This window comes from Dasypus novemcinctus, chromosome 18, assembly GCF_030445035.2.
Source record: "Dasypus novemcinctus isolate mDasNov1 chromosome 18, mDasNov1.1.hap2, whole genome shotgun sequence".
Classification (NCBI taxonomy): domain Eukaryota; kingdom Metazoa; phylum Chordata; class Mammalia; order Cingulata; family Dasypodidae; genus Dasypus; species Dasypus novemcinctus.
Genome location: NC_080690.1, coordinates 23,046,078 through 23,063,979, shown reverse-complemented (window position 1 = coordinate 23,063,979; position 17,902 = coordinate 23,046,078). Strand labels below are relative to the sequence as shown.

General features: G+C 60.8%; 3 protein-coding genes across 10 annotated transcripts; 2 read left to right on the top strand and 1 right to left on the bottom strand.

Annotated features, from left to right (window-relative positions):
* The first annotated feature begins 46 nt into the window (after positions 1-46).
* HSF4 (heat shock transcription factor 4) lies at positions 47-5,291 on the top strand. Of its 2 annotated transcripts, none has more exons than XM_004460882.5 (13): positions 47-603; positions 1,227-1,335; positions 1,424-1,551; positions 1,655-1,779; positions 2,041-2,116; positions 2,263-2,327; positions 2,812-2,911; positions 3,122-3,255; positions 3,376-3,603; positions 4,156-4,261; positions 4,425-4,490; positions 4,658-4,727; positions 4,993-5,291. In XM_004460882.5, the coding sequence occupies exons 1-13, from the start codon at positions 481-483 to the stop codon at positions 5,142-5,144; spliced, it is 1,482 nt and encodes a 493-aa protein (XP_004460939.1). In that variant the 5' UTR covers positions 47-480; the 3' UTR covers positions 5,145-5,291. The 2 variants fall into 2 exon arrangements, with proteins under 2 accessions (XP_004460939.1, XP_012381569.1); XM_012526115.4 differs by having other exon boundaries at positions 1,634-1,779.
* Positions 5,292-5,781: 490 nt separating this feature from the next.
* On the top strand, positions 5,782-9,484 carry NOL3 (nucleolar protein 3). Of its 2 annotated transcripts, XM_058279879.2 has the most exons (5): positions 5,782-6,088; positions 8,196-8,389; positions 8,481-8,787; positions 8,953-9,243; positions 9,364-9,484. In XM_058279879.2, the coding sequence occupies exons 3-5, from the start codon at positions 8,493-8,495 to the stop codon at positions 9,369-9,371; spliced, it is 594 nt and encodes a 197-aa protein (XP_058135862.1). In that variant the 5' UTR covers positions 5,782-6,088; positions 8,196-8,389; positions 8,481-8,492; the 3' UTR covers positions 9,372-9,484. The 2 variants fall into 2 exon arrangements, with proteins under 2 accessions (XP_058135862.1, XP_004460978.3); XM_004460921.5 differs by lacking the exon at positions 8,196-8,389 and having other exon boundaries at positions 5,787-6,088.
* Positions 9,485-9,883: 399 nt separating this feature from the next.
* MATCAP1 (microtubule associated tyrosine carboxypeptidase 1) lies at positions 9,884-17,881 on the bottom strand. 6 transcript variants are annotated; one of them, XM_004460879.5, is made up of 9 exons: positions 17,459-17,881; positions 16,853-17,050; positions 15,540-15,728; positions 14,248-14,873; positions 14,022-14,165; positions 13,638-13,770; positions 12,368-12,673; positions 12,184-12,281; positions 9,884-11,133 (listed from the first exon to the last, which is right to left on the bottom strand). In XM_004460879.5, the coding sequence occupies exons 4-9, from the start codon at positions 14,815-14,817 to the stop codon at positions 10,969-10,971; spliced, it is 1,416 nt and encodes a 471-aa protein (XP_004460936.1). In that variant the 5' UTR covers positions 14,818-14,873; positions 15,540-15,728; positions 16,853-17,050; positions 17,459-17,881; the 3' UTR covers positions 9,884-10,968. The 6 variants fall into 6 exon arrangements, with proteins under 6 accessions (XP_004460936.1, XP_058135861.1, XP_004460934.1 ...); XM_058279878.2 differs by having other exon boundaries at positions 15,540-15,691; XM_004460877.5 differs by lacking the exon at positions 17,459-17,881 and adding an exon at positions 16,535-16,588 and having other exon boundaries at positions 16,853-17,441.
* Positions 17,882-17,902: the final 21 nt, after the last annotated feature.

Below are 17,902 nucleotides of genomic sequence, written 5' to 3'. Positions count from 1 at the left end.
GGAACGCGCGGAGGCCGGATGGAAAGCGCTCCTAAGGCTGTCGGCACTCGGAGTGACAGTGCCCCAGGGTTCGGCGGCGGGAGGAAGCCTGACTTCCCCTTGTCCCCATCCCATCCCCCGCTTCCACCGAGTCCACGGGCGATCGCCTTCCAGGACTTTTCCCAGCCAGTCTCAGGCCGCCTAGCGGAAATTTCTCTCCATTAACAAAGTGGAAAATAACAGGCCAGGGAAAGCGGGGATTCGAATCCAGGTCTCCCTCCTCACCCCACCACAATCTCAGTTCGATCCCAGCCTGGCCTTTCACTCTGCTGATGCCAAGGCCGGGGTCCGAGCCCCGCCCTGCGAGTTCGCACGTGGCCCCCGCCTGACCCGGCGCCCGGAGGCGGAGTAGGACGCGGCGGGCGCAAACGCAGCACTTTCCGCGGCTTTGACGTGCCAGCGGCGGCCGGGCTGCTGCGCTGAGCCGGGCGAGACTGCGCCATGCAGGAAGCACCAGCCGCGCTGCCGGCGGAGCCTGGTCCCAGCCCGGTGCCCGCCTTCCTCGGCAAGCTGTGGGCGCTGGTGGGAGACCCGGGCACCGACCACCTGATCCGCTGGAGCCCGGTGAGGGCTGGGGCCCCCAGGGTCCCTCCAAGCCAGAGACCACCAATGCCCACGCCCACCCCAACTCCCCGCCTGGGCCTGGGATGTGGGTCCCTCGATTTAGCCTCCGGGACTGTTCACCGTGGAGGGGATGTGCGAGATAGGGATAAGGCGACTTCCTCGGGGCGAGAAAGATAGGAAGCCTAGAGCCCAAGGTATCTTTGAGACCATTTAGTTCCCACCCTACCCCATCCCACAGATGAGAAAGCAGGTAGGGAGACGGGGAGGGCTGCCTTTAGCTCCGGCTCTGGCTCAGAGTCACACTGCAAGGCTGGGACCTGTCTGGGGCTGGCCCCCGAGTCTGGTGGCTACTCCAAGTCTGACCCGTCCCACAGAACCGAGTGTGAAGTCAGGGTCAGTCTGGGGGTAGGGACCCACCGTGGGTGCTCGGGGCTGGGCCTCAGAACTAGTTCTGACCTGGCTGTGTCCCCATGTCCCCGTGAGCGATTGGCCCGCTCCCCAGTGTGTGCGTGCGGGTGTGCACGCGCGCGCTCATGCGCCTGGGCCTGGCCTTGGGGGGCCCCCGGTCACGGTTTCTGGTCTCCGCGGGCGCGGGCACGGTGGGCTGGCGGCGTTCTCGGCAGAGCGGGACCAGTTTCCTCGTCGGCGACCAGAGCCGCTTCGCCAAGGAGGTGCTGCCCCAGTACTTCAAGCACAGCAACATGGCGAGCTTTGTGCGACAACTCAACATGTGTGAGTCCCTGGAGCCAGGTGGAGAGCGGGTGCGGGTGACTTGGTGCCCGTGGGCGGGTCGACTCACGTCCCCATGCCTACTCCGCAGACGGTTTCCGGAAGGTGGTGAGTATTGAGCAGGGCGGCCTGCTAAGGCCCGAGCGCGACCACGTCGAGTTCCAGCACGCCAGCTTCGTGCGCGGCCGGGAGCAGCTACTGGAGCGCGTGCGGCGCAAGGTGGGGGCCGCCTGCAAGAACGGGCAACTGCGAGAGGAGGTTGGGGAAGCCCGCCCTGCCCTAAGTGACCCTGTCCCGACAGTCCCCCTCCCTTCCCTGGCAGGTGCCGGCGCTGCGCGGCGCCGACGGCCGCTGGTGCCCGGAAGACCTGGGCAGATTGCTGGGCGAGGTGCAGGCTCTGCGGGGAGTGCAGGAGAGCACCGAGGCGCGACTACGCGAGCTCAGGCAGTGCGGGGCCGGAGGCGGTGCTGGGGAGGGGGAGGGCGAGGTCCTGGGCGGGAGGATACGAGCCACCAAGAGGCTCTGGGCAGCCCTTCCCTCCCCGGGCCTCGGCGCCCCCATCCCGACGAACGGGCCGTGGTGGAACGCTGTGGTCTCTAGCGGATTGGTGACCATCGGGTGGTCAGAGCTTCCCAGTCTCACCATTTTCTGGAGGCAGGACTGGGTGAGTCCCCAGATGCCTTAGCACCCTTCTACCTCCACCTCCAGGCAGAACGATATCTTGTGGCGAGAGGTGGTGACTCTGCGGCAGAGCCACGGGCAGCAGCACCGGATCATTGGCAAGGTGGTCCCCTTCCTCACTGGCTCCCCGCCCCCTTGGCCAGTCCCCCTCCCCAAGTTAAATCCCTTCCTCACTCCCACCTGGGAGTGTGCCTTGCCCGGATGGGGACAGGGTCCGTTATACGCATTAACCCTTTGCTTCCTCTTCAGCTGATTCAGTGCCTCTTGGGGCCGCTTCAGGCCGGGCCCAGCAGCACAGGAGTCAAGAGAAAGCTGTGAGTGAGAAAGCCATCCCCCCACTTCTAGAGCCCCACCGCCACTCGCAGGCTCTCTGCAGGCATCCCCTTACGCCTTCTCCAGAAACACCAAGAACCCTCATTCCCTCCTGGCTACAGGCCACCAGCCCAGTGGCCATCTCCCCCAGGGCTCCCTACCCCCCAGGACATCTCTTCCTCGTACCTGACCATGGGGTACCTCCCCCCACTCCCCGCTCCCCCCGTTTCAGGACCTTATCTTCATATCCTCAACCAAGCACCCTCTGCAGGTCTGGACTCAAACCATGTTCCCTCCCTCCCTTCTCTACCTCCCCCCATCTCTGGGGAGGAGCCCCTTCCACCTCCAGCATGTGACTGATGCCCTGGCAACAGGCCTCAGCTCTGCTGACTTGGCTGATGGGGCCTGAGGGAGGGAGGTGGAGGCTAAGTGGTATGGGGGCTAAACCCGCCCTCACCCTGCCTGTGTCCCCGCCACCCTGCACAGGTCTCTGATGCTGGATGAAGGGAGCATATGCCCTCCACCTACCAAATTCAGCTGCCCCCTGCCCGGGGCCCTCCTGCAGGACCCCTGCTTTATCCAGTCGGTAAGTTTTGCGTTCCCTTCTCTCCACGGACACAGCTGGGCTTGTGGAGAGTCTACTAACATGGAGAAACAGCACCCCTCCCCCATCCCAGGCTCCCCACATGAACTGAGTCTCCCTTCTCAGACCACCCCCCTCAAAGCTGGCCCAAGTGGGTGCTGCCTTCTCCCTGTGGCCTGAGGTCAAGGACTGGGCCTGGCCTTCTACCTACAGCCACCCCCAGGGACCACTTCGGGACTCAAAAGACCCCACAGAGGGAGAGGCCCCATCATCTCTGACCTCCTGGAAGATTCCCCAACCCCATCCCCTGTGGGGACGGCGTTTTCTCCCTCTAGTGGCAGCAGGAGGTAAGGGAAACAGAGGTGGCTCTCTGAGACCTCTTTGGGGGAGGGGCTGGCAGCCGGATGCCTCTGGGGGAAGCGGGGAGGGCAGTGCCAGGGTCTGGTTGAAGCTTTTCTCTGGTGCAGGGAGAAGGGCCTGGCACTGCTCAAAGAAGAGCCGGCCAGCCCAGGGGGGGAAGGCGAGGCCGGGCTGGCCCTGGCCCCAAACGAGTGTGACTTCTGCGTGACAGCCCCCCCACCGCTGCCTGTGACTGTGGTCCAGGCCATCCTGGAAGGGAAAGGGAGCTTCAGCCCCGAGGGGCACAGGAATATCCAGCAGCCCGAACCAGGGGGCCTCAGGGAGGTCCCTGACAGGTGAGTAGAGAGCCTATGCTTGCCCTGGAGCCTTGTGCGCCACTTTTGCAGACTGACCAGCACCTGCCAGCCCACTACACCTCCCAGCCTTCTCTACCTCTTGGTGGCTGAGTAGGAGGTTGGGGCACATAGATCGAAGATACTGACCTGACTTCTCAGAGCGTGCTCCAAGGAGCACCACCACCAGAGTCCCCTGGAAAGTAGAAAGCTTGTTAAAATACGGATTTTCTGTCTCCTGTTCAGGTCAACCACCATCTCTGTTGTAGGGCTCAGGAATCTGTACTTTAAACGAATTCACCAGGTGATCGTAAAGCGCGTAATAGTTTAAGTGCCAATGGTTTTGACGCTCACATAGGAAAGGGAATTTTCCCAAGACCTCTCAGCCCAACAAGCCAAACCTCAGGCCCCAGGTAGAAGGCAGAAGCACTCTGTGTGTGCTCCCTGTTGGAGAGCCTCTCCTGGCATTTTCTGGATGTTGGGGGATTTAAATCCTGGTGCATCCTGGTTCTTCGGGGTGGGCACTGCAGGCCAACAGGACTTCTCTGTGCACAGGGGGCCTCTGAGCCTGGAGAGTGGGGACCCAAGCCCTGGGGGTCTGCTGCCTCCGATGCTGTTTCGGGGCCCCCCTGAGAGTCTGGAGCCTGAAGGGCCTTTGGATGTAAGTACCCCTCTGACTGGGGGCAGGGGCATAGGGCCCACTGGGGTGCTGTTTGGTAGAGATGGTCTCTCAAAATGGAGGAATCCATGGAGGAAAACCAGTAAAAAATCAGCAAATATTTATTGGTAGCTTTTATGTACCATTAACCCTGAGCTCCCCTCAGGTGCTGGGCCTCAGCGTCCCAGGACGAGAGTGGACCTTGATGGACCTGGATATGGAACTGTCCCTGGTAAGCTGGGGGAGGGGCTGGGGGCTGTGGAAGCAAGCCCTCTGGCTCATGGCTGTTTCCTCTGGGCCAAAGTCCTGGCTGAAGAGCACTGCCTCCAGAGTCGGTGATTCCCCAGCTCTCCTCCTTAGTGCCCCTTGCCAGGTGCTTCCTAAGGTTCTCTCATGCAGATGCAGCCCTCGGTTCCAGAGAGAGGTGAAGCTGCGCTGGCGGTCAAAGAGATAACTTCTCCAGGTCCAGGTAATGGTTGGGGTGCCTGGAGGTGGGCAGGGGAGGCCAGGGCCCACCTGAGCTACCATGACTGGGCAAGTTTGTATTTTGGAGGAAAGTTCCCTGAATTCAGGCAAAGAGCTACTCCTCACCTGCTCACCATTTGGGAGTGCCGAGGTTGAGAAAGGATATTTCATCCTAACTGAAGGGAGGGCAGGGTGGGCGAGGCGTTCCTTCCCCGGAAGAAAGGAGCGGGAAGCGCTTCTCCCTCCTGAGCATGGCCCTCTCCTCCTAGGGAAGGACCCGGCGCCTGGAGGCCCGCTCCTGCTGGACGTCCAGGCAGCTTTGGGAAGCCCAGCTCTGGGCCTGTCTGGGGCCTTGACCATTTACAGCACTCCCGAGAGCCCGGCCTCTTACGTCGCCCCAGGGGCCAGTCTCTCCTCCTGAGACCTCCCTTCGGAGCGGGAGAGGCTGAGGGGCCTGTCCGCGGCAGCCTGCCCTTCAAGGCTTCCTGGCGCCCCCTGGCGGCGGCTGAGCGAAGCCCCCTCTCCATTCCCCCTGCAGAGCCCTGCGCATAAACAGCGTTTGTGTTTCGCTTTCCCGTCTTTTTTCTCTACGGACCAAGGAGCACAGAGGTCGTGGGTGGAGAAGCGTCCAGATCCTAGGCATTAATGGGGAAACCGGTGACGAGAGCGGAGGTGTTTGGGGTTACGCTCCTAGGTCCTCCTAGGAAGGCCGATTTCAGGCCCCGCTCCCGCGACCTCCGGGAAGCCGGGGCGAGGAGGCGGGGGTGGCTTCTGGGTCAGACCCAGCTGCGCAGTGCATCCGCTCTGTGACGCTGGGTAAATTGATCCCCTTTTCTGTGCCTCAACTGTGACTGGCAGAGAGGAGGGATCGTCCAGAGGATGGGTGGAAAGCGCCCGGGAACTGCCAGCCTCCAGTGGGCGCTGGGCACCTGGGACCGCGGGCAGAACTTCCCTCTCCCTGGCCCCGCCTGACTCATCTTCTGGCGCGCGCGGGGTAGGGAGCGAAAATGAGCTACGTGACTATCCCCAGTCAGCAGGTGGCCTCTGCAGGATCGGCCATGCCAGCCCCGGGGAGAAAGTCCCCACACTCCCCCCGCCCCGGGATTCCAGGCAGCCCTGGCCGCCCCACCCCCGCCCAGCTGCTGCCCCCGCTCGGCCCAGCCCTTTTTGCACCGTCATCTCCTGCCCGGCCAGGCTCGACCCGTGAGTGAGCCGCCCTCCCCGGAGCCAACCGGACTGGGGGAGGGAAGGAAAAACCGACTGGGCAGTAGCGGCGCCCCCCACCCCGCCAGCCACGCTGGGAGGTCTGGCTGTGAGCCCACCCCTGCGTGACAGCCTTCAGACCTTGGACTGGGTGGAGCGGAGGTAAGGGTATCCTTGCGGGCACACAAGTGCCAAGGTTCCTGCAGTTTCCCACGACCCTCACTCATCAGCCAGCCGGAGAGCAGGTGCAGAGAGGTGAGGGTGGGGCCCGAGGTCCTGGCGCCTGGATCTGGCCTAGGATCCTCTAAGCACTGGCCCCTGTCACCCATTGGCTGACAAAACCTTATTTCCTTAAGAGCAGTGATCGCCTCAGAGGGAGTCCTTGGACCAGCCAGGGTCTTGACTGCCCAACAGGACAGAGAGCAGGGTTTGGGGTAGTGGGGAGCCATTTAACATGAACAATCTGGGAGGAGTGCAGGGGGAGGGGCTGGTGTGATCCGCTCCCCCTCCTCTCTGACTATCCTGGGTGAATGTGGTCTCCTCTTCCTTCTCCAAACAACCCCCACCCCGTGATAGGGGTGGACCAGCCTTCTTTGGAAGCCCTCAGCTGAAGAGGACAGAAGGTGGCATGTCCACCTTGCAGTGACGAGGGCATATGCTTTTCACTGGGACATACAGGAAAAGGAACCAGCCTTCCTTTGGGAGACTCGGGCACTGGGGTGGACGAAAGAACATCTGAGTCTTAGAGAGTGGACTGGCGGGAGGAGGGCATTCCAGGCTTAGGACCAGCATCTGCAAAGAGTCAGACTTGGCAGGGGCTTGGAGAGTTCTCAGAGCACTGAGTGGTGGAGGAAAGAGGGCAAAGGCATGACTGACCAGGGGGGGCGGGAGGCAGCTAGAGCAGCCAGGCCAGATAGTCTGGATTCTCTCATCTGGGCAGGGGAGGGTAAGGGACAGGTGATTAGGGCTGACATTCTGCCAGGTGGGGGACAGCATTATAGACTCTGTTATAGTTCAGGCTGGAGCAAGTCAGAGACTAGCTCTGCTGCGTGGTCTGAGCTTCAGTCTCATCTGTAAAATGGGGACAATAAATCCTACTCTAGAGGGTTGACAAAGTCACTCTGCTTTGGGAGGTGGTGGAATGGGAGTGAGAGGTGCCCAAAAGGACTGTTACAGGCATGAGGTGACTATGATGACCCTACTGGGAGCTGATGGAAATTCACTGAGTGGAGCAGCAGAACTTAAGCATAATAGATGGGACAGGTCTCTGCTCGGTGGCCTGGAGGGGCTGACACTTCAATATGAACAAGAGGGATCTGAGACACAGCATGATGGCAGGGACTGGAAAGAACTGGGAGGCAGGATGGGGGCTGGGAGGATATCCTGTCTCCCAGACAAGGCCCTCCTAGAGCCCAGTAAGGAGGTAGAAGAGGTCTCCCCAAGGGAAGAAGAGACCAAGGAAGGCAATGTGTGGCCAAAGTCAAGGTAGAGGGAAATGGGCCAAGGGAAGGAATGGTCTAGGATCTGGCCCCTTTGCCTTGCTGCTGGGTCAGGCTACCCAAGAGGGGAAAGGCTGTAGACCTTCGTTGATAATAAATGGACAAACTAGATTAATTTCTGCCTAACACCGGCTGTTTGGTAGCGTTGGTCTCTCAAAATGGGATCTATGGAGGAAAACCGTAAAAGTTTGACTAACATTTATTTGTAGCTTTTATATGCTGAGCTTGGGGACTCTAAGATGAAGCAGGAGGGGACAGTCATTTCCAGAGGACCAGGGAGACATTTTGGTCTCAGGATGTCAAGAGCAGTGTATCCCTGCTCAGTTCTCAGGGAACCAGGAAGGGCCATGAGACCAGGTTAAGGTTGTGTTGCGGTGGTGGTGGTGGCGGCGGCGGCAGCGGCACAGGGGCAAGGCCTGGCCTGGGATGGACCTCAGGGTCAGAGGCCTTCCAGCAGGTGAGGGGGCTCTCAGTATTTTGGGCTCTGGATGCATTCGGGCCTGGAGGGGAGAGTATGGAGGTAGGAACTCCCATCCAGAGCCCTGCAGGGTCCAAGCAGAAGGTGAAAGACCAGAAGGAGTAAGTGGTAGGGGTGGTGAGAGTCCTTTCCAGCAGACAGACTGGAAAGGACTTACCTGCAAGCTGGGTATGGGGTATCGGGATCACTCCCAGGTCTTTCTGCTTACTGAAGTGGGGAAGCAGGTTGGGGAAGAGAAAGAGGGATAAACTGGGTCTGAACAGGTTGAGGGATCAGGTTCTGGTTGGAGCAGGCAGCAAGAGTAGATGCGGCCCACGGAGAGCTTTGCGGGGAAGAGGAGAGGAGGGCCACAGCTGACGTTTAGGGGACCGGAAGAGGAGCCTGGGGAGAACACCGGGAAGAAGCAGCCGGAGAAGCAGGACGACAACCAGTCCCGTGCGGTGGCCTCCAGGTTCCGTGCTGTGGAGCTGTCTGGCCTGGGTCGAGGTGAACTTCAACCCCAGCACGGGTGTTCACTGGGAGAGAAGACAGGAGTGGGGGGGTCCCGGATCCCACTACCCCTGTCCCCCTCCACCAGGTAGTTCCCACCATGGGCAATTCGCAGGAGCGGCCCTCGGAGACCATCGACCGAGAGCGGAAACGCCTGGTGGAGACGCTGCAGGCGGACTCCGGGCTGCTGCTAGACGCGCTGCTAGCGAGGGGCGTGCTCACCCCGCCCGAGTACGAGGCTCTGGACGCGCTGCCTGATGCCGAGCGCAGGATGCGCCGCCTGCTGCTGGTGGTGCAGGGCAAGGGCGAGGCTGCCTGCCAGGAGCTGCTGCGCTGCGCGCAACGCACCACGCAGGCGCCTGACCCCGCCTGGGACTGGCAGCACGTGGGCCCGGGTGAGCGCGGGCGGGGCCGGGGCGGGGCCCGAGGGGCGGAAGCAAAGCCACGTGTGCGCGTGTGTGTGCTGGTGGAAAGCTGTCTCTCCGAGAGGAGGGCGAGGATGCGCAGAGGAAAGCAGGGAGGGCTAAACCGAACCGAAGACACCGCCACCTCTCTTCTAGGCTACCGGGACCGCAGCTACGACCCTCCGTGCCCAGGCCACTGGGCGCCTGAGGCACCCGACTCGGGACCTGCTCGGCCCGGGCTGCCTAGAGTTTCAGACAGCGACGAGGCCGGGGGTGCTGAGGGCTGCGAGGCGGTACAACCCGGGATCCCCGAGGACCCCGAAAGGGCTGAGCCGGAGCTGGAACCCCAGATGGATCCAGAACCAGAGACGGAAGCAGAACCAGAACCTGAACTGGAGTCGGGACCCGACCCCGAGCCGGAGTACGAGGCGGCGGATGAGTCGGAAGGTGTGAGGACAGGTTGAGGGGCCCCGCCCCTGGTTGGTGGGAGGGCGTGGCCTGGGAGGCGGCGGGGGGCGGGGCACTCACCTGGCGAACTGCTTTTCTCCATCATTTTATGGCCTCTAGATTCCTGAAGTACACGGATTTGACCGGCCGCTCCCCGCCCAAGCCGGATAGGACCTCGGATCCTACCTGGGCTGAATGGATGCCACTGCCGTGGAAAGTGAATAAACTCTGGAGGGGGGTATGCCTGGGTCTGGGCTCCCTCTCTGGTTCTGGTTCTTTGCCCAAGAACGGGGAGTGGGGTGGGATAAGCACGTGCCTTTGAGTCCCAGTGACCTGGGCAGGCAGCTCCATGCCCCTCCATGCCCAGCCATCCAGTCATCAGCTTTATTTCTGCCCCCAGTAGCCCAAGCTACACCCCTGGTGACCCCAGGCATCCACCGGGACAAAGGACTGACCCCTGGGCCCTACATCATGCACTTTGCCCCTTGTGAGCCATTTGGAGTCTCCCTCTACGGAAGGCCCCGGGTCTGGTGCAGAGAGCAAGGGAAGGAGGACTTCTCTCCGAGAGCTCAGAGCGCTGGGAAGTACGATTATTAGTTGGGAGCAGGGATGGACCTTGGGTAGACAGAACCCACACAACTTCATAGCAACTGCTGTTTTAATTGTCTGGCTTCATCCTGGACTGGGTGCCCTGTAAAAGTTCTGGCCAGAACTGGCATGTGGAAAGCATTCTATACATACTCAATGATGAATGAATAAGGTCTTTACAGCTGAGTTTATGAGTTGTTCAGACAGGAAAACTAGGTTCCAGGGAAAGAGTGGGCCTGGGTCAACCTCACACAGCCGGTCTGAGGTGAAACTGGAAGCAACAATCACCTCTGCACTTCCCCTGCTCAGGACTTGGGACAACACAGCCTAGGGACGTGCCCCTCTGGCTCATTCATTGATTGTGGCTGCTGCCAGGCCTTGACCTCTGATGGACACCAGTTGTGAGGGGGTGGAGGCAAGGCCAGGTGAGCTCTGGGGCTCAGCTCACAAGGCCTGAAGCACTGTGTGTAGGGGGGAGGGAGGGACAGGGAGAGAGAGAGGGAGACAGATGGGACTGGGCTAGAAACCAAACCATCAGTACCTTTCAGGGGAGCTCTGTCCTCCACTGAATCATCAGGAGCTGCTGCTCACCAGCCCCAGGAAATAGAGCCCATAAATATGGAATAAATATGTGGAAAGGCAAGTACACTAGAGAGCACACCCAGCCCGGCTACCCCAGGCACCCCAGGAGAAGAGCGCTGACATAGGGGTACTGACCCCCACCAGGACCCAGTCAGAGGTAGGCAGCGTGTAAGCTGAAGGAGCACCGAGGGGCCAGGTGGGGGAAGGGAGGACTGGAGTTGCTGGGCATCCAAAGCCAGCTCACGCAAGAACAAATTTCCACCTCCAACCAGGCTTTGCTTCCCCCTGCCCCAGGCCTCCTCTCTGCTCAACAGAAAGCTGGAGGCAGGGAGGCAGGCTCAGCTTGCCTGACAGGCTGCTGCCAGGCCCCAGGCCCCACAGAGGCTAGCAAGGGACACACACCATCTGAGGTTGCCACTCCTCCCTCCTGGGAAGCCCCTGCCCTCCCACATCCCTAAGAAAGACCCAGGCCATGGAAGTACAGAGTGGAGAGCTTCGTGTTCTGGGGGCCAATCTGGAGCCCTGCGCCCAGGGCCTCTGCGGCCCTCACCGGCATCAGTCAGGCAGCAGGCGGCCCAGCTCTGCCTCATCTAGCCGGTTGGTGGCCATGATGTGCTCCAGCTGCTGTCGGTAGCGTGCCAGGTCCTGCATGAAGTGGGGCACCCGGGTCTTGTGCAGCACCCCATGGGGCCGCAGGTGGTCCACATCTTCATAGGACACCTGCGGGGAGGGAGCTGGCCTCAGGGGTAGGCGGAGCACCCCCAGCTCATTGCCCTTGGCTTCCAGGACCCCCTCCCCTGCTACCTTCCCCTCCCCTCCCCTCCCCATCCACTCCCAATATGCACCCCTGGGCTCAGCCCTGGTTCTTCTCTCAGTTCCTTCTCTCACACTTTGCCCTACATCCCCACTCCTCCCTCCAGCTCAGCTTCACCCCTCACCTCCAAACCTGGGTATCCCACTAACTCCCAAACACCTGCCCCTGGACAGCCCCCTGGTACCTCAGACTTCCCATGTCAAACCCAAAACTCATGACACTGTTCCACCATCTGAATGCCGGCTTCTGCCAGCCCCAACCTCTTCACAGACAGGTCAGAATCCAGGGACGGGGCCTGCCCCCCCCCCCCCCCCCCGATGGCCACTGAATTAAAGGAATTCTCCCCTCTGAAGGCCACTCCAGCTTGCCCTTCCTTCCCAACTGCACGGCCAGCACCTTGTTAGGCCAGCCTACCATCAACTCGACAGGGGTGGCTGCCAAGGCTGCCTCCTCTCCCTGCACTCCCTCCCCTAGGCTCTCCCAGGCCACCCCCCACATGCATCCGGAGGGTGCCTTCTAAAGCAAACGTCCTGCCACTCTGCCCCCCACTGCCCACTGCTTCGGAGGAAGTCCACCTTTCTCAGCACAGTACATCTGCCCCCACTGCCCACTGCTTCAGAGGAAGTCCACCTTCCTCAGCACAGCACAAATGTCCAGGGCCAGGAGTTGGTCCCTGGCCACTTCTCCAGCCTTCTTCTCTGGGCCTTCCTGACAGCTCCCTCGGTCGGAGGACTCATCGCCTCCTTTGAATGTAATACTGACCAGCACACCTGCCGGCCGGCTCAAACGCCCTCAGAAACACAGACTATCATTTGATCTCGGTGCTCCCCTCTGTCGGCTGCTCTCCCCCGTAGAGGCCTGGCACCCGGCCCTCGGACGAGCACTAATCAGGCTTAGGCGATACTGAGGTAAGGGGAAGGTTTGGCTGGCACCTCTGAAGGCCCGCGGCCCCTCACCTTGCCCAGCGAGGTCAGTAGCGGGAAGTCGATGGTCTGGCGGTGCCGCAGAATGCGCACAATGCCATCCAGGTAAACCTGGTCCTTGCTGAAGCAGCCTGTGAGCACCCGGGGGCCGTCAGCCTCCCGGCCCGGGCCTCCCCCGCTCCCCAGCCCGCGGTACTCCCCAACGCTGGGCGCCCACCCGGCTGCGAGGTGTCGGTCTGGCCGCGCTTGGCGCGCACGCAGTACTCCCAGCGCACGTCGGCGTTCTGCACGTAGCGCTCCAGGTCCTGGAAGAGCTGGCGGAAGGACATGCGCGCGGCGCGGTGGATGGTGTAGTAGAGCAGGGCGGCGCGCCACAGGAAGGGCTGCTTGCGAAAGAGCACGCTGTGCAGGCTGGCCAGGCCCTCCTCGGTGGGGTTGGCCGGCCGCAGCCCGTACTGCAGCCGGCCCTCGGCGCTGTGCCACGGCTGCTGTGCGTTGTTCACACCCCGCAGGTAGTGGGTGCCTGCGGGAGGGCGAGGGAACGGTCGCGCTGGCCGGGGGTCCAGGGAACACAGGCGCCCAGCCTGTGCCATGCCCCACCGGGCCGGACTTCTCCCCGGTGACCCACATATCTTCACGTCCCCAAACTCGGGCTCTCACACAAACTCTGCACCCCCTCCACCCCATCCCACCCAGCTCCCTTCCCACAACCTGCCCCAGATAAACAAGCCCATATTCACTCACCCAACCCCAGCCTGGAAACCCTCTTCAGGTGAACTGGTACCCAAGGACACACAGAGTCTCAAGTTCACAATCCTCCCCACCCATCCAGGGCTACATACACACCCAAACTCTCTCCAAACTCCCACTGTTCACCAACTCCCCTGGAGGGGAGCTGGAACACACACTCCACCCTGGCCCCACATTCCATGGGCTGAAGCCACTTTGACAGACAGGCTGATGCCCCCAGCAAAAACTACCTCTTGCCCAGGGCAACAGGATTCTTGATGAGGAAGGACAGACAGAAAGGAATAGTGATTAGTGCCCCGCACCCTCCCTCCCAGCCTGGTCTGTGTCCTTCTCCACTGGGCTTTGGGTGTCAGCCGATTCCATTCCCAGGATCTGGCCTTCAACCCCGCCTGGAGAGCCTGCAGGTTGGCTGGGCTGGTGGGACCCCCAGGATGCTACTTCTGTCCTGCCCGGGCCCCAGCAGCCTTGTCTCCACTGTCAAGGGAAATCAGAGACAAAGTGGAGGGAGAAAAAGATACCCCAGAGGAGCAACCAACGAGAGTGAGCCCAGAGAGTGGGCAGGGGTGATCTGGCCTGCCTCTGTGAATGAGGAGGGGGAAGCTGATCACCAGGAAAGGGCCCTTCCTCTGGAGGGAAGGGGGAGACACAGAGGGGCTGGGGTTACTGGGGCCCCTCACTGCACTCCCCCAACTCCCCCTTTGATCCCTCCCCTCCCACCCGCCTACCCACACCCTGACCTATCTCATGGCGCAGCATGCCCTCCAGCCAATACTGGCGGGCTCCGGTCAGGTTGATGGCCAGTGTGGGTCGGCTGTTCTCCACCATCATCACTGCCTGGGACAGCAGGTCCTCACTCAGCTGCACCACAACCTGCAGGCAGCACTGCCCTCAGCCATGGCCGCCATCCCTGGGGCCAGTGCGCAGGTGCACCCACTGGTGCCACAGGGCAGCCAGACTAGAGCCTTGGCCAGGAAACCCACCCTTCACCACCTCTGCTCAGAGCTAGCCCCACCTCACCAGAGCACCAGCCAGCCAGGTATGGGGCGGGGCCTGGCACTGCCCACTCAGCAGGCTGATATGGGGCCTGTAGAGGAGGAGCCTTGCAGGCAGGACAAGCTCACCTCCCCCACACAGCACTCCTTCTGCATGTATTTGCGCACAATGGACCAGATTTGGCACTTGGTCAGCAGCTGGCCCCCAGTGGCAGCCTCAAAGTGTTCGTAGGTGCCAAACTTCTCCAGGACAGCCTCAATGATGCCAACTGCCTGAACACAGGATCACAGAGGCTGGTCAGACCACGCCTTTTGGCAGGTCAAGTCCAGGGTGAGGTGAGCAGGCTGGACTAACCTGGTGGATGAACTGCCCAGAGGCCTCACGGTATTTCTCCAGCACGGCTGTGGGCATGGGCTCCTGGTACTCGAACTGAGGGTTGTGGGTGTAATGGGACTGGAAGAACTTGGCCCTCTCGCGGTCCATGTTGGTGGGCCGCAGAGCCACGAGCATGCAGGGGCTCCTACTGGCACCACGGCCTGCATCCTTCTGGGTCTTAGCAATGTGAGGCAGGGAGGCTGCAGGCCGTAGGGTAGCCCCACCTAGGGCCCGTCCCCGTCCAGGTAGGGCCCGTCCCTGGGTGCTGCCCCCCCGCAGGCCGGTGCTATTTACAGTGCAGGTGCTCTCACTGCGACGCATCTGCCCACGGTAGCCCAAGCGCAGCTCTGAGAGAGACTGCAGCTCAGGCCGGTGCTGCAAGGCTGAGGGGACTGACAGGGTGAGGGGCAAGGCCAGGGACTGATGCCAGGGGTACAGCGATGGCCCATTGCGGTCTGAAGTCTTCAGGCTGCTGCGGAGGGATGCGGGACTGGCAGGTGGGCTAGAGGGTGCCCGCTCATACACCTGGGTCCCCGAGTCCAGCACCATTCTGTCCTGGGGGTCACATTCAGCTGTGTCACTCCAACTCCCCTTACTGCAGACCTCTGGGGACACAGAAGGGCACGTGGAGGCCAGTATGAGTGGGCGAGGCCCGTGCTTTGCACTGTGCTGCTGGGCCTGGGGCTGCTGCCAGGGGTCTGAGTAACTGCTCCCCAGCCCCCAGCTCAGCATCCCTCCCCTTCAGCAGGCCCAACCAAGCGGGGGCAGGGGGGGGCTAGGGGAAAGCAGGAGGAATGGTCTTGTACACCAACCCAGATGGTGGTTACTGGAGTCCCCTCAGCCTGTGAGGTCCTGCGGGAAGGAATGTCTCCCTACTCAGGGTTCTCACACCCTGTCTGGGAGCTGGGATGGTGCAGCCTCAGCTGTGTGGATGAATGACTGGTGACAGGGCCTCAGCTGCCTCAGGGCTTATAGTATCTTCTGGCCCCACCTCTCCTCTTCCACCTAGCACCACCCCCCTGCTCCTGCCATGTGGCCTCAGTCCGTTAGACTGCCTGAGCCAGCCGCCTTCGTTTATACTAGCACCTCCACCTGGAATGCCCTCTCTCCTCTGGATCAGCTATTCAAATCCAAATTACAGTCCACTCTTGGGAAGGTAGAAGGAAACTTCAGTGACTCCAAGTCAGTCCCCGCCTGCCCCTCTATCTGATGCTCAGTTCCCCTGAGGCAGCTTCCAAGGAGTCATCCAAGGCCAGTGCTGGGGCACTCACCCCTTGATTCTGTACCAGGGCTCAGTCCAATCCAGTCTCTCCCCAGAGAATGACTGAAGGATCCAGCCTCTGAGCCAATCCTTAGCCTGCTCAGAGACAATTCCAGCAGTTCTTTCTCCTACATCATCATTTTCTTCCTCTCTCCTGGATTCCTTCCATCAGGATAAACATATGCTGTTATTTCTCCATCTTAAAAACAACAACAACAACAAAAAAACCCACTTCATTGACCCCACACCGCTCCAGCTACTGCCCCACTGCATATCCCTCCAGCTGTTCCTTGTTGCAACACAACTCAAGAGCTGTCCACATTCACTCTCCAGTTCCTTATTTCCTGCTCTCTCTTAAATTCACTATTTAAGCTTTTGCCCCTCACTTTCCATCCAGATTAATCAAGGTCACCAATAATGTTCATGTTCAGCAGCAGCACCTGACACAGTTAATCCCTTCCTCCTGGAAATACTTTGTTCACTTTGTTCTGAAACATACTAACTTGGTTCCCCTTTTACTTCACTGGCTCTTTCTCCTTGGTCTCCCTTGCTGGTTCACCCCTATCTCCCTGACCTCTTAATAGTGGAAGGCCCTTGGGGTTGTATCTGGAAGCTTTTCTCTTCTTTTCCCCATGTAAACTCACTGCCTACATGATCTCATCCATTCTCATGGCTTTAAATACATCCGCCCAGACTTCCTTCATCACCTTCAGAACCAATGATGCCAGTCTTCAGTGCAGCATCTTTAACTGAATTTATACAGGCATCTCAAACTGAACAGGCCCCCTGCCTGGAATGCTTTTCCCCATATAACTGCAGGGGTCACTCTCACACTTTCCTGAGCTCTCCACACAATTTATCATGTTATTAGAAAAGCCTTCCCTAAGACACCCTCTATAAAATAGTAAGCATCCTCTCCCCTCTCCACCACAATCTCCTCTTCCCTGCGTTGTTTTACTCCGTAGCAGTTACCGCCTTCTGAAGTACAGTATATTTGATAGTTACCTGTGTCCTCCTCGCCAGTGTTCACAGCTGTGTCCCCAGAATCCAGAAGTGTGCCTGACCCAGAGCAGTTGCTCAGTAAAAGGATTCAGGAGTCCCCCTCTCTCTCAGAACTGGCATCTTTTCTCCCCTGAACTTTGTTCCACCATCTAACCCTGATCACATCCCTCGGTATGCACCCCCACCCACCCACACACCCACATCCACGGCTTCAGGCTCCCTCGCTCCTCAACTAACCAGACACTTTACCGGACCCCCACTCATATCTGGGTGTCTACCAGGGGCAATCCTCTCTGTCTCCCCTTCTTTCATCCAACCTACCTCCTCTCAATCACCAGCATACACCTGCTTCTTTCAGGTCTCGTCCTTCCGCCAGGAACGTCCTCCCAGTGTCTCCCTGGAGCAAACTCCTAACCATCCTTCAGGACTCAGTTCAGGTCTCACCTCCTCTGGGGAGCCCTCCCGGCGTCTAGAGGCTCCCCAGTGCCTAAGCGGCCTCTCCGCCGTCTCGCGCTGTCACTGTCGAACCCGGGGTCCGTGTTCCCCCACCATCCCTTGAACTCCCCGAGGGCAGGGACGGGTCTGATTGGCCCCCATTTTCAAAGCACCCAGCAGTAGAGGCAGAATGAATGAACGGACAGACGGGGAGGAGTCCCCGACTACTGAAGGCGGGATCTGGTGACAACTGAGAGGGTGTGGCCAGCACTAACAAGAGACTCAGGAGAAGATAAGGCGGAACAAAGGCCAATAGGGACCGAGATCAAGGAGGGGCGTGACCTGCAGCCAATAAGTGGCGGGGACGGGCGACGGGCGTGCCCAATGGAGGGCGGGGCCGGAGGACAATGGAGGGTGTTCTAAGGCAGAGGAGGACCCCGCCGCGCGCCCACTCGGCCTCTCGGAGACCCCGCCCGCGCGCCGTGCCCCCACCTGGCCGCTCCTCTTCTCGCTGCCGTTCCCGCTCCGCGTTGCGGGTCGCCCACCCAGTCCGCGGGAGTCGACGCCGGCGACGCACGCAGTCGGGAGCGCGCACGCCTACACGAAGGCGCGCGGGCTCGCGTTAGTCCCGTGGCGGGGCGCTCCCGAGACCACGGCTGGTGCAGGTCCAAGGGGGCGGTGTCCTTCGCCCGGCCACGCCCCTGGGCGGAGCCCTCGCCCTAGGCCCGCCCCCTTCGCGAGGGCCAGGGGCGTTCCGAGGCTCCGAGGGCGACCCGACCTTCTGAGTCAGGCGGTGGAGACCCGGGCTCACCGCCCGGGCGTGAATACGTGGGGGGCGTTGTCCGCATAGGGGGGGCAAGAGTTTGGGTCCTGGGGGACACACCCCACACACCGGGTCGATGCCTGGATATGTGAGGGCTCAGCTGGGAGCGCGTC

Bases quoted from the DNA above. Each gene is read 5' to 3' on its own strand.
- HSF4 (XM_012526115.4), top strand. From the start codon at position 481: ATGCAGGAAGCACCAGCCGCGCTGCCGGCGGAGCCTGGTCCCAGCCCG. The intron at 2,912-3,121 runs GTAAGTTTTGCG...TTCTACCTACAG, and splicing joins ACCCCTGCTTTATCCAGTCG to CCACCCCCAGGGACCACTTC. The intron at 3,256-3,375 runs GTAAGGGAAACA...TCTCTGGTGCAG, and splicing joins CCCTCTAGTGGCAGCAGGAG to GGAGAAGGGCCTGGCACTGC.
- NOL3 (XM_058279879.2), top strand. From the start codon at position 8,493: ATGGGCAATTCGCAGGAGCGGCCCTCGGAGACCATCGACCGAGAGCGG. The intron at 8,788-8,952 runs GTGAGCGCGGGC...CCTCTCTTCTAG, and splicing joins CTGGCAGCACGTGGGCCCGG to GCTACCGGGACCGCAGCTAC.
- MATCAP1 (XM_004460879.5), bottom strand. From the start codon at position 14,817: ATGGTGCTGGACTCGGGGACCCAGGTGTATGAGCGGGCACCCTCTAGC. The intron at 14,166-14,247 runs GTTAGTCCAGCC...TCCTGTGTTCAG, and splicing joins CTGGGCAGTTCATCCACCAG to GCAGTTGGCATCATTGAGGC. The intron at 12,282-12,367 runs GTGGGCGCCCAG...GGGTGCTCACAG, and splicing joins GACCGACACCTCGCAGCCGG to GCTGCTTCAGCAAGGACCAG.